The sequence below is a fragment of the Diorhabda carinulata genome, chromosome 6, assembly GCF_026250575.1.
Source record: "Diorhabda carinulata isolate Delta chromosome 6, icDioCari1.1, whole genome shotgun sequence".
In the NCBI taxonomy this organism is placed as follows: Eukaryota; Metazoa; Arthropoda; class Insecta; order Coleoptera; family Chrysomelidae; genus Diorhabda; species Diorhabda carinulata.
In genome coordinates this window covers 3,361,954-3,371,817 of record NC_079465.1, presented here as the reverse complement: position 1 = coordinate 3,371,817, position 9,864 = coordinate 3,361,954, and the positions used below count along the sequence as shown (strand labels likewise).

Sequence of the window (9,864 nt, the reverse complement as noted above, 5' to 3'; positions counted from 1 at the left end):
TAGGTGAAATTGTTAAAAAGCTCGGATTACTCAAAACAATTTTTTTCCCATTACTTCCAAAATTTGTTCGAACAAATTGTTTATAGAAAAACACCGATACGCGACGAGGCTCACCTATAAAACACGTGCTTACCTACCTTTCAAATTTACTCACTTCAAAATTTACCAATTGATTATTCTAAATCCGCCCGCTTGGGAACTAAAATTTTCTAACCTCAAAATTTTTCAACGTTATCATAGATACTTACTCATTATGACGTAACCACAGCACAAAACTATTACTTATTAGATCAGGGTTGATCCTTGATCAAGGCTTTCATTCTACGAGGGTTGATCCATGGTCACGACTTTCATTCTACGAGGGTATATCCAAAAATAACAAAAACCCTAAGATGTTAGAAGACGATTTGTACACAAGGAGATCGTAAATTACATAATTGTTGATAGAGAATTGAAAGGGTGGTTCAAATTTAAACCGGAAGCTTGCTATAAAAAATTTTATTGCAACAGAGCTGAAATTTATTTACAGTTTTTCTAGATATCACAATTTACACATTTTTGCCACCTCTACGGAGGCTTTCGTGAAAATTTTTCGACTTTTCACTTAAACGAACCGAAACTTTCGAATTGCAGTCCGCCAAGTGCCTCTTTCAATAAACCAAATAAGTAAAAGTCACAAGGCGATTATTTGGGGTTATAACCATTTCCGAGCGATAGAAATCCGGAACGGAATAAGAGTTTTTGTTAGTGAGATTGTGGCATAATTAAACACAAAAGTGTACTAACTCTAATATACTTCCGAGCTTTCGAATACTTATGTATTCATCACCCAAAGTGTCTGTAGATCTAAAGTATAACAGATTCAACCTCAAGTGGAAGAGAAAAGTAGTGAACTTCTGCTTAAAATTCCGAAGTTTTGGCACCCACCTGGCTGAAATTTTGCTAATTTATATATATTATATAAATATAATATATATAATAATATATATTATATATTTTGCTAATACAGTAAAAAGTGAGGTTAAGGGTTCCCGTCTGTTCTATAAGCTCTGTAACAGACCAGTCTAATATCCGGTGCAGCCACTTTTACTACTATACTAAATTTTTTGCGCGTTTATTCAAAAATTCCAGTTTATATTTGAGCCACCTCGGCTTTGGAACAAAATAGAGATTTCGATTTTCTTCTATACCCTCGTATAATTGTTTAGTAAATTTTCATTTTCAAATGCAGCCGCACCATCTCGCAACGACTGTATTTATTTATTTATATTTTTAACGGTAAACAGCTACAGGTATCGACCAGCAATGTTTGTTTACGCGCTCTCTATCTTTCTAACTCGTACAACCCGCTTTCTACCGCCCTTATTGTACCGCTACACCGCATACACTCTCGCTCTTTGCTTTGGCCGCCATAACAGCTACAGCATTACACCAAAACAGCAACAGCTACTCTCTGCCAGCCTGCTGTGCACATAAAATTCATTAGTAAAAAAATTTTTTCGTTTCTTCTAGTGGATATCAGCTAGTAAATTTAACCAAGCAATATTTCTATCGATTTATTCGTTATAATTAAAAATTTCCACAAAAAAATATATTCAATTAGTGAAATACAAAATTTGAAAATAGAAAAATATTTTCAGGATTGTAAATAAATTTTGTATATTAAATTATAATTCGATAATAGTATATATATTTTTAAAATCTTTAATTTTACCTGGAAAAATTCACTAACTTGTTAATGTAAAGATAATTAAATTGATTTTAGTTAATATTTCATTATTTTTTAACAAGTTTTTATATTGAAAACAATGAGAATCAACTAACCCCTGAATACTCAATCGATGTTAAAATTTCGAATTTCTAGGTTATGTTTGAAACGTCACTATAATGAAATCTACTGTATTCGAATTTACCACTATGTACAGATGTAGTTGCACCAAAATGTTAAGTGTAATTTTTAGTTTAGGGACCTTTAATATATTTTTTTTTCAAATATAGAAAACGATTACATTAGTTTTGGTTTTTCAAAATTTATATGATTTTTCTGAACGATTTACAGCTTTTCAAGGCTTTTAAACACCTGCATTTATTTGATAGTTGTCTAAATTCGAATTGATGATTTGGTAACATATATCGGTTTTAATTTTTCCAATAATTTGCTCAGGGCATGGGGAACGCATATATATCTGAAAGATCTATCAGATTATCCAGTTTTAGGGAGAATGATAATTTCAGCTTTCCATTGGGACAGGGAGTAAGTATCCTAGACGTAGGGGTGCAATATAGATAACAGTTAACAATACTTCCTTTCCTAGGCAGATTGTTTCCAATTATTGTGTTTATTTCTTTTACAGAGAAAGGTTTAGGTAGTGGCTACATCTTGTATAGGTTAGGTTCTGTTTTTTGCTTTTTTGCTATTTTTACCTGTTTTGACTCGATTATGATGGAAATAGTTGGAAAACTTTCTCTAGATAATACCATTTGATTCCCTTTTGGAAAGTTGAACAAAAAAAAATATGAAAAAGTACAAAAAAAAAAACAATTGAGGTACATAAAGTTGATTACTTTCTTTAAGATTTCATTTATTGCTTTCTACGACAATTTCTGGTATTTATCCTCATTTTTGTTCTAAATTTACAAGTTCACCAATAAATAAGACACAAACTTCATTATTAAAAAAAAACAAAGTGTTTTCATTATAAGTTATCAAATTTAAATATAAAAAACAGTCACATTAGGGAGTTCAAGAAACACCCCAAAAATAAAACAAAGTGAAATTATGAAATAAACAAAACGATTAAACTTTAAAAACATAACCTCAAAAAGCGAATTTTTCTCTATGTGTTGATAACTTCTTAGGTTACTTAATCCTCATTGATTGAAAATGTTTATTTGAGACACCCCATTATTAATTTGAATTTTGACTGGCAGTATTGTAGAATTATTTTATTAAAATAGCTGTAGAGTCATGAATGTTTAATTTTTTTATCGATTCCTACTTTTATTTAAAAAAAAAAAATAAATGAAAACAAATACATTTCAACTTTTATGGAAAAAATTTCAAGATACAATTCAGTTACTCAGTATTTTGTTTACATCGGTCAAATAAAATAAATTGTTAATCAATTTTACATATAAATTTCGTTCTATAGCTAAAATCTACAATTTTCCTTAAAATTGTTCTTCTATTAAAACGAAATTGAACAAATTATAATTATCCATATAATCTAATGAGACATAGTGAAAATTGCGCTTTTAATTTTGAAAACTAACATCAAATTTTGTTTTAAGAATAAGAAATTATATTATTAAATAAAGAGGTTGCTTGGGTCAAAGGTGGTAATTTTAAATAAATACCTTAGAGAGCAGCCACAAAATTAACTGCACTGCACTCCTACACCTTCTGCAATACCTAGAATTGAAATAAACTTACCAACACCTATGAATTCATATATACATCAAAATAACTAAAATAAATTAATTTTCTAAATATAACAAACCCCCTATTACATTTAAATCCTGATTATTAAAAACATTCTTACCTAAGACCTTGATCTTGAACGAGATTTACTGACAGACTTTGAATGTTCTTTATCATCCTTTGATGCCGATCTAGAACGTCCTCTAGAGCTCTTGCTATCAGATCGAGATCTGCTTCTACTGAAAGATCTACGGCGTGATCTGGATCGACTTCTTCTGCTGCCCCTATTTGATATAATTAGAAAATAAACAATCCTTCACATTTAATTATAAAAATATCAACAGTAATACCTTCGGCGACGCCCGTATCGTCGATGAGGTGAAGTAGGTCTTCCATATCTAGCCATTTGAACTCTCAGTTCCCTTCCGTCTAACATACGTCCATCCATGGCGTCTAACGCATCCTCGGCATCCCTCTTGTCGTAGAACCTTTAAATAGAAGTAGAAATTGACAGAATATTAACAGTAATATTAACAATCAACTGACCTTACGAAAGCAAAACCTCTGCTTTCTCTTGTAAAGCGATCTCTTGGAATATAAATATCACCTACTTCTCCGCATCTTTCGAAAACGCGTCGTAAATCATCTGGAGTAGTTCGGTAGGTTAAATTGTCGACTTTTAACGATACCATACCATCAATACGAGGCGGCGGCCTTCCGTAACTCATTTTTGGATCGTTAGGAGCAATTTTTACGTTTTATTTTACCTGGTTCGAACAATAATGCTTCCTCCATACAACCGACACCGTTACAAAATGGAAGTAGAGATGTAAAGAGAACGTAAAGATAAAACGACAGTGCTGCCACAGCAAAACTAAGGAAATATACTATAGTCGATATTTAGTAACGTTTGTCATTTATTCAAGAGAAAGTCTACACTATATTGGAGGATTAATAATATGAATGCAATAGATATTTTCGGAAACATCGATTTAAAGTTATGAATAGAAATTTTGAAAAAGCTACTATTTGAAACCAATAATTTTATATTCACTTCAACTATAGTTTCTTTCCAATTTATTAAGCACTTTGTGCACGAAACCCATGAGCTTGGCACACATGAATTAATTGAAACAAACTTAGGATAAGTGTGTCAATTGTCAAATTTGGAAAAAATAATCCAAATTGATTTGTTGCTGTGTCTGAAATACAAGATACTTGTTTAATTAAGCACTTCGTTGAAACTATATTTTTTACTATATACACCTTCTTAAGCCCTTTTTTTTTATTAAGAAATAATGTATATTCCCAATTTGCCTCTGAATCGAATAATATAAGAAAAGCTTGTTTTAAACAATCACAAATGAATCTAAATAAATTGAAATGAATTTTGAAGCTCCTGGGGCCCAAACATTTAGGGGAGAGGGGAAAACGCAACTATGCTGAAGGCACAGATTTTTATAACGACAAATTGAAAAGTGGGTTTGAAGCATTGCGCACCCATATGCTCAAATTGTATAATTGGAAAGCGACTTATATAGCTTCATATTTATTTTCAACTCTAAACAGTTGGTTGAATTGCATTTGTATTTCAAATGTCAGCTGTCAATACTAGAGTGGAATTTGCCGTGAATTGAAATGTCAATGTACTGTCACTAATCATTAATTTCTGCGGTGGGGTATTTATTTATTTTATAAACATTTGTGTAAAAAACCCATTAAACGCTTTAATGGGTATATGTGAATGTGTTTTGACTATATAAAAAGATTTCTCCAAGATTCAGTGGAATAGAAAAATTTTACCTTCCTAATATTTGCAAACTTTCTCCGACGACCTTGTACTAAAAAATAAACAAAAAGGAGGTAGGAAGGAATATAAAAAAATAAATCGGGACTTTTACTCGAAGGTATGCACACTATAGTGGGAGGTACAACAAAACTTGTCAAAAAAATGTAACCGGGGATATTTCTTTGTTCTTGTAAGTTTTTTAAGTTATTATGGTTAAAAAACTGATATATTACCAATGCTATGACTGAGGATATTGGTAAGCCTCCTAAGCAATACGATTATTTGCTAAAATTTCTTCTGGTGGGTGACAGTGATGTTGGAAAACAAGAAATTTTATCAGACCTGGATGATGGATCTTCTGAAAGTCCATTTTGTGGACACAGTGGTAAGTGTATGTACATGCTTTAAAAAATATCGTTAATTTTGTGTTCATTAATAAATTTTTACAGCCTATAAAACAACCACTATTCTTCTTGATGGAAAGAGGGTAAAACTACAACTATGGGATACGTCAGGACAGGGAAGATTTTGTACTATTATTCGCAGCTATTCTAGGGGTGCCCAAGGTAAATAAATTAGTGATATATCTACATTTATTGATTGATTATAACATATTTATTAGGTGTTCTTTTGGTGTATGATATAACAAACCGTTGGTCTTTTGATGGCTTGGATAGATGGCTGAAAGAAGTGGATGAACACGCTCCTGGTGTACCAAAGGTTTTAGTGGGCAATCGTCTTCATCTAGCTTTTAACAGGAAAGTTCATCAAAGAGATGCCCAACTATATGCAAACAAACACAGCATGGCATTTTTTGAAGTATCACCACTCTGCAACTTTAATATCCACGAAAGCTTCTGTGAACTCTCAAGAATGGCTCTTCACAGAAATGGTATGGAGCGATTATGGCGATCAAATAAAGGTAATAAACTTTCCCCTTATCACTTTTTACTTGATATTTCCCATCAAGATTTGTCGAGAATTAGTTTTTTTCTTTTCCACAGTACTGAGCCTGCAAGAATTATGCTGCAGAGCGATAGTGGCCCGCACAACTGTCTACAGCATTGAGCAGCTACCTTTACCCACAAGTGTCAAGTCCCATTTAAAATCGTATGCACTGACATCATCATCGACACAGTGGCGTTATGCTATTAGTCAGAAAAAGAACAGCAGTAATTCAAGAAGTCGTAAAAAACGGTTCACCAGTACCCCAACAACTCCCGGTTCATTGACTGATAAAGACAGTAGAACAAGTTGCGTTCCAAGAAATTCTTGTACTATTTCTTGACGCGTTCGGAACTGGTGCTTTAACGCCATGAGATTTGTTGCCGGACCGACGAAATTCGAAAAAAATCATTAGGAATTTACGGTAAATGATCACTTCTTATTATACAGGTTGTTCTTAAAGTATATAACTCATCTTTTTTTAATTATCTTCTAGATTAACTGTTTGCTACTTGTGCTTATATCCTGTGTGATACATATGTTTAATAATACACTATTTATTTGCGTGGTATCCTTAAAAATATAAAAAATAAATAGATTTTTAAGAAAAAATGTTTCTACTACGGACTCATTTGTCTTAAAAATAACAAGTAGCTGAATTTGTGTATATTTTAATCACACATTTGTCTATCAATGTGATATTTAATTATTCTACTTGGCAATTAAATGATTGAGTATATTCAGCTTTAATAATAGATTTTTTTGTATATTTCTGGTAAAATGGGAGGATTGCTATTTATATTTATTGATTAGCAATGAAAATGTGATCAAAACAATCATTATCATTTTTCAAAAGAGTCTCCATTAAGATTAACAAATTTTCCATGTGCTCCAATTAATTTTCAAAGCAAATTTTTCATGCCCAACTGATATAGCACCAAAATATATGTTTCAAATGCAAAACAGCCGTAGTGTTATAATGAAAAGTGATTTAATTCTTGTTGTAAACAAATGGTTGTGTACCATTCAGAGTTGATTTGTTATACATCGCTCTAATACTACTGTTGCCATGTGAACAGTAACGACAAATAAATAGGCAACAGTTTACAAATAACTTTTGTTCGAATCCATTCCTCTTGGAAGACTCACACAGTAGATTACAATTTTATTTCAGAATCATATCTGATTAATTACATGCGCAGATGTTATACACACTCTTTGATGCAGTCTAAACATCTGTAAATTTGATGCTCAAATTGACAGATTTCCTTTTAAATATATGTCAGGTTAAGCAACAAGAAATAAAAATTTATTTATAGCCTAATCATAAAGTATTTTGTTGTTCTTAGTCATAGTTTAGTCTGAGGGTGTCCTAATCATACCTTAATGTCACCTGATGGTCTTGTTTAATCAGTCAAGCATCAAGTTCAAATTTTCATCTGGTACAATGACAGGTTTTGGATTTATTTTGTCAGTTTGATGCATTTTACTAGTTATTTTCAGTGCTTCACCGTCAAATAATAACACATTGATGCATTCTTGTGCATTCAAAAGTTTCATTAATTGTAATCAAATTTAAATAACAAATTATTGTGTTTGAGGTTATTTTTAATAATAACAAATTCACCCCAAGTTTCAGTAATACTAAGAAACTGTCAGTGTTGCTTATATCAAAAATACAAATAGCGAACATGGAAGTGATGTTAAAATTATTTGTTGGACTTTAAATAACTATTATGAGATTCATATTATACAAATTATATGCTTATTTCAACCCCTCTAAAAAGAATTGTATGAGATTATTTGAAAATAACGTGATAATATGTAAATTTTCGTATACCGTCCAATTATTCATAATAAAATTGGGTAAAAAGATGCTCATTATTGATTGGTTCACAATTTTCTGTGTATTTCGTAACTTGTTTAAAATGAACTACCTGTATGAAATTATTGATCGATTTTTGTAAATAGTATTTCAATTTCGTCCTAATCATAAAGCTTTTACACTTTTTTCATATTAACCCCTACAAAAAAAATCAATACGGATTCTGAAAGAACAAAATTTTATTTTATGTAAGTGTATTATTGTGGACTGTTTGATTTTGCTAATAAATATTTAATATACAAAAAAATTGTTATTTTTTCATCTTAACACATCGTAACTGGTTAAAATCCTATCATATATATTTCAAAGTGTAAAATTGAAAAAAAAACAGTGTGTTAGTGTTTACCTATAAATTCATATGAAATACCTCGTTAATTCTCACATGGATAAAGGCTCGTTCAAAACGGTAAGTTGTTCAAATAAGTTTGCAAATAGACCATGATGTTTTTAAACCTTAAAAAATCTGTTAATATTTTGTAAACAAGATTTTATTGTACAATAAGGACTCCATATCTTGTCAGTTGTGAATATAAATATTTTAACGACATTAATAAATAATTAAAAATGATAAAATAATTATATTTGTACGAAAAATAATCGTTCTACGTTATTCTAAATTATGTATAAGAGAATATAATTTTTGAGGGAACCCAAAAATTTGAGACGTAAGATGACAGATGTTTTACATCGTTGCCACGTTGTATTTTTTTCCACAAAATCAAATAATTATAAATCAACATTTTGATTAATTTTCTGGAATAACTAGTCGCAAGTACTACAAAATGAAGATATTATAATGAGTTTTTTCTTTTTTGCACCTATAATAAAGTTAGCACGATACGTAAACGCATGATGTGAAGACTACCATGTGTGCTCTTTCCGAGGGCTCATTTTCGACTCGTTCTGCGCATCTCTCAAGAGCCAATGAGAATTCTCTTCCAAATTGACGCGTCGTTATGGGAGCGAATTCTCATTGGCTGCTTCCCAGCTGGTGTGCTATAGCACACCTTGTAGTCTTTACATCATGCGCAAGCGGGTGTCGTAATGGGCTCTAGTATAATACTCAAAATGTGAAGTTTCATTGTTGGCAATGACGAACTTACACTGTTAAATATCAAACAAAATAATTTTTGGAATAAAATTTCTTATTGCCTCTTCCGACACTTTACATACTTTTGGAGGTGTGCAATTAAAATCTTCACCCTTTTTCTGGTATTTTCAAGTAAAACATTGAATTATTTTATATTTGACGGGTCAATAAATGAAAATTGAAAACTTTCAATTGGTCAGTTTGTTAATCAGCGTTACCACCTTTATTTAAAATAGGGGAAAAATAAAAAAATTGCTGCGTTATTCGTGCTCTAAAAAAAGCGTACCACATCATCAATATTTTATTTTAGATGTTTTATCATAGCCATTATTTCTGAAACAATAGAAAACTTTTAATTTAGTGCTGTTAAATATGGCAACTGTGTTTGTGTTGGTCACCTGATGAGAGAAACCATATGAATGTAAATACATTCATACAGTCTTTTACCTGGGGTATACAAAATGTTAGATGCAAAATTAACAATTTCTGTTCACAAAAACGTAGAAAAATAAAGATATGGTTGTTAAAGCCATATAACTATTCTCCTATTATAGAATACAAGGAAAGTAATTTGTTAGGAAATCAACTCGATAATAAACTAGTATAAAATTGGTATTTATAGTAATGCAGAAAAGTTTTTTTTATAGAGGCACGATGATTTAGTAAAAAGTAAGCAATTAGTTAATTTTTTGTTTGCGACGTTTGTAATTTTAAATGACGTATAGCAAAAGATC

At 31.0% G+C, this 9,864-nt stretch overlaps 2 protein-coding genes across 6 annotated transcripts; one reads left to right on the top strand and one right to left on the bottom strand.

The window, feature by feature from the left end:
• Positions 1-1,212: 1,212 nt before the first annotated feature.
• LOC130894733 (serine/arginine-rich splicing factor 2) lies at positions 1,213-4,268 on the bottom strand. Of its 3 annotated transcripts, none has more exons than XR_009059374.1 (5): positions 3,968-4,268; positions 3,772-3,909; positions 3,543-3,705; positions 3,358-3,412; positions 1,213-1,464 (listed from the first exon to the last, which is right to left on the bottom strand). XR_009059374.1 is itself a non-coding variant. In XM_057801700.1 (4 exons), the coding sequence occupies exons 1-3, from the start codon at positions 4,147-4,149 to the stop codon at positions 3,543-3,545; spliced, it is 483 nt and encodes a 160-aa protein (XP_057657683.1). In that variant the 5' UTR covers positions 4,150-4,268; the 3' UTR covers positions 1,542-3,412. The 3 variants fall into 3 exon arrangements, 1 of the variants encoding a protein (XP_057657683.1); XR_009059375.1 differs by having other exon boundaries at positions 1,213-1,461; XM_057801700.1 differs by lacking the exon at positions 1,213-1,464 and having other exon boundaries at positions 1,542-3,412.
• Positions 4,269-5,007: 739 nt separating this feature from the next.
• Positions 5,008-8,287, top strand: LOC130894726 (ras-related protein Rab-40B). 3 transcript variants are annotated; one of them, XR_009059373.1, is made up of 5 exons: positions 5,038-5,601; positions 5,660-5,776; positions 5,833-6,132; positions 6,215-6,579; positions 6,652-8,287. XR_009059373.1 is itself a non-coding variant. In XM_057801693.1 (4 exons), the coding sequence occupies exons 1-4, from the start codon at positions 5,451-5,453 to the stop codon at positions 6,496-6,498; spliced, it is 846 nt and encodes a 281-aa protein (XP_057657676.1). In that variant the 5' UTR covers positions 5,008-5,450; the 3' UTR covers positions 6,499-8,287. The 3 variants fall into 3 exon arrangements, 2 of the variants coding, with proteins under 2 accessions (XP_057657676.1, XP_057657675.1); XM_057801693.1 differs by having other exon boundaries at positions 5,008-5,595; positions 6,215-8,287; XM_057801692.1 differs by having other exon boundaries at positions 5,008-5,601; positions 6,215-8,287.
• Positions 8,288-9,864: the final 1,577 nt, after the last annotated feature.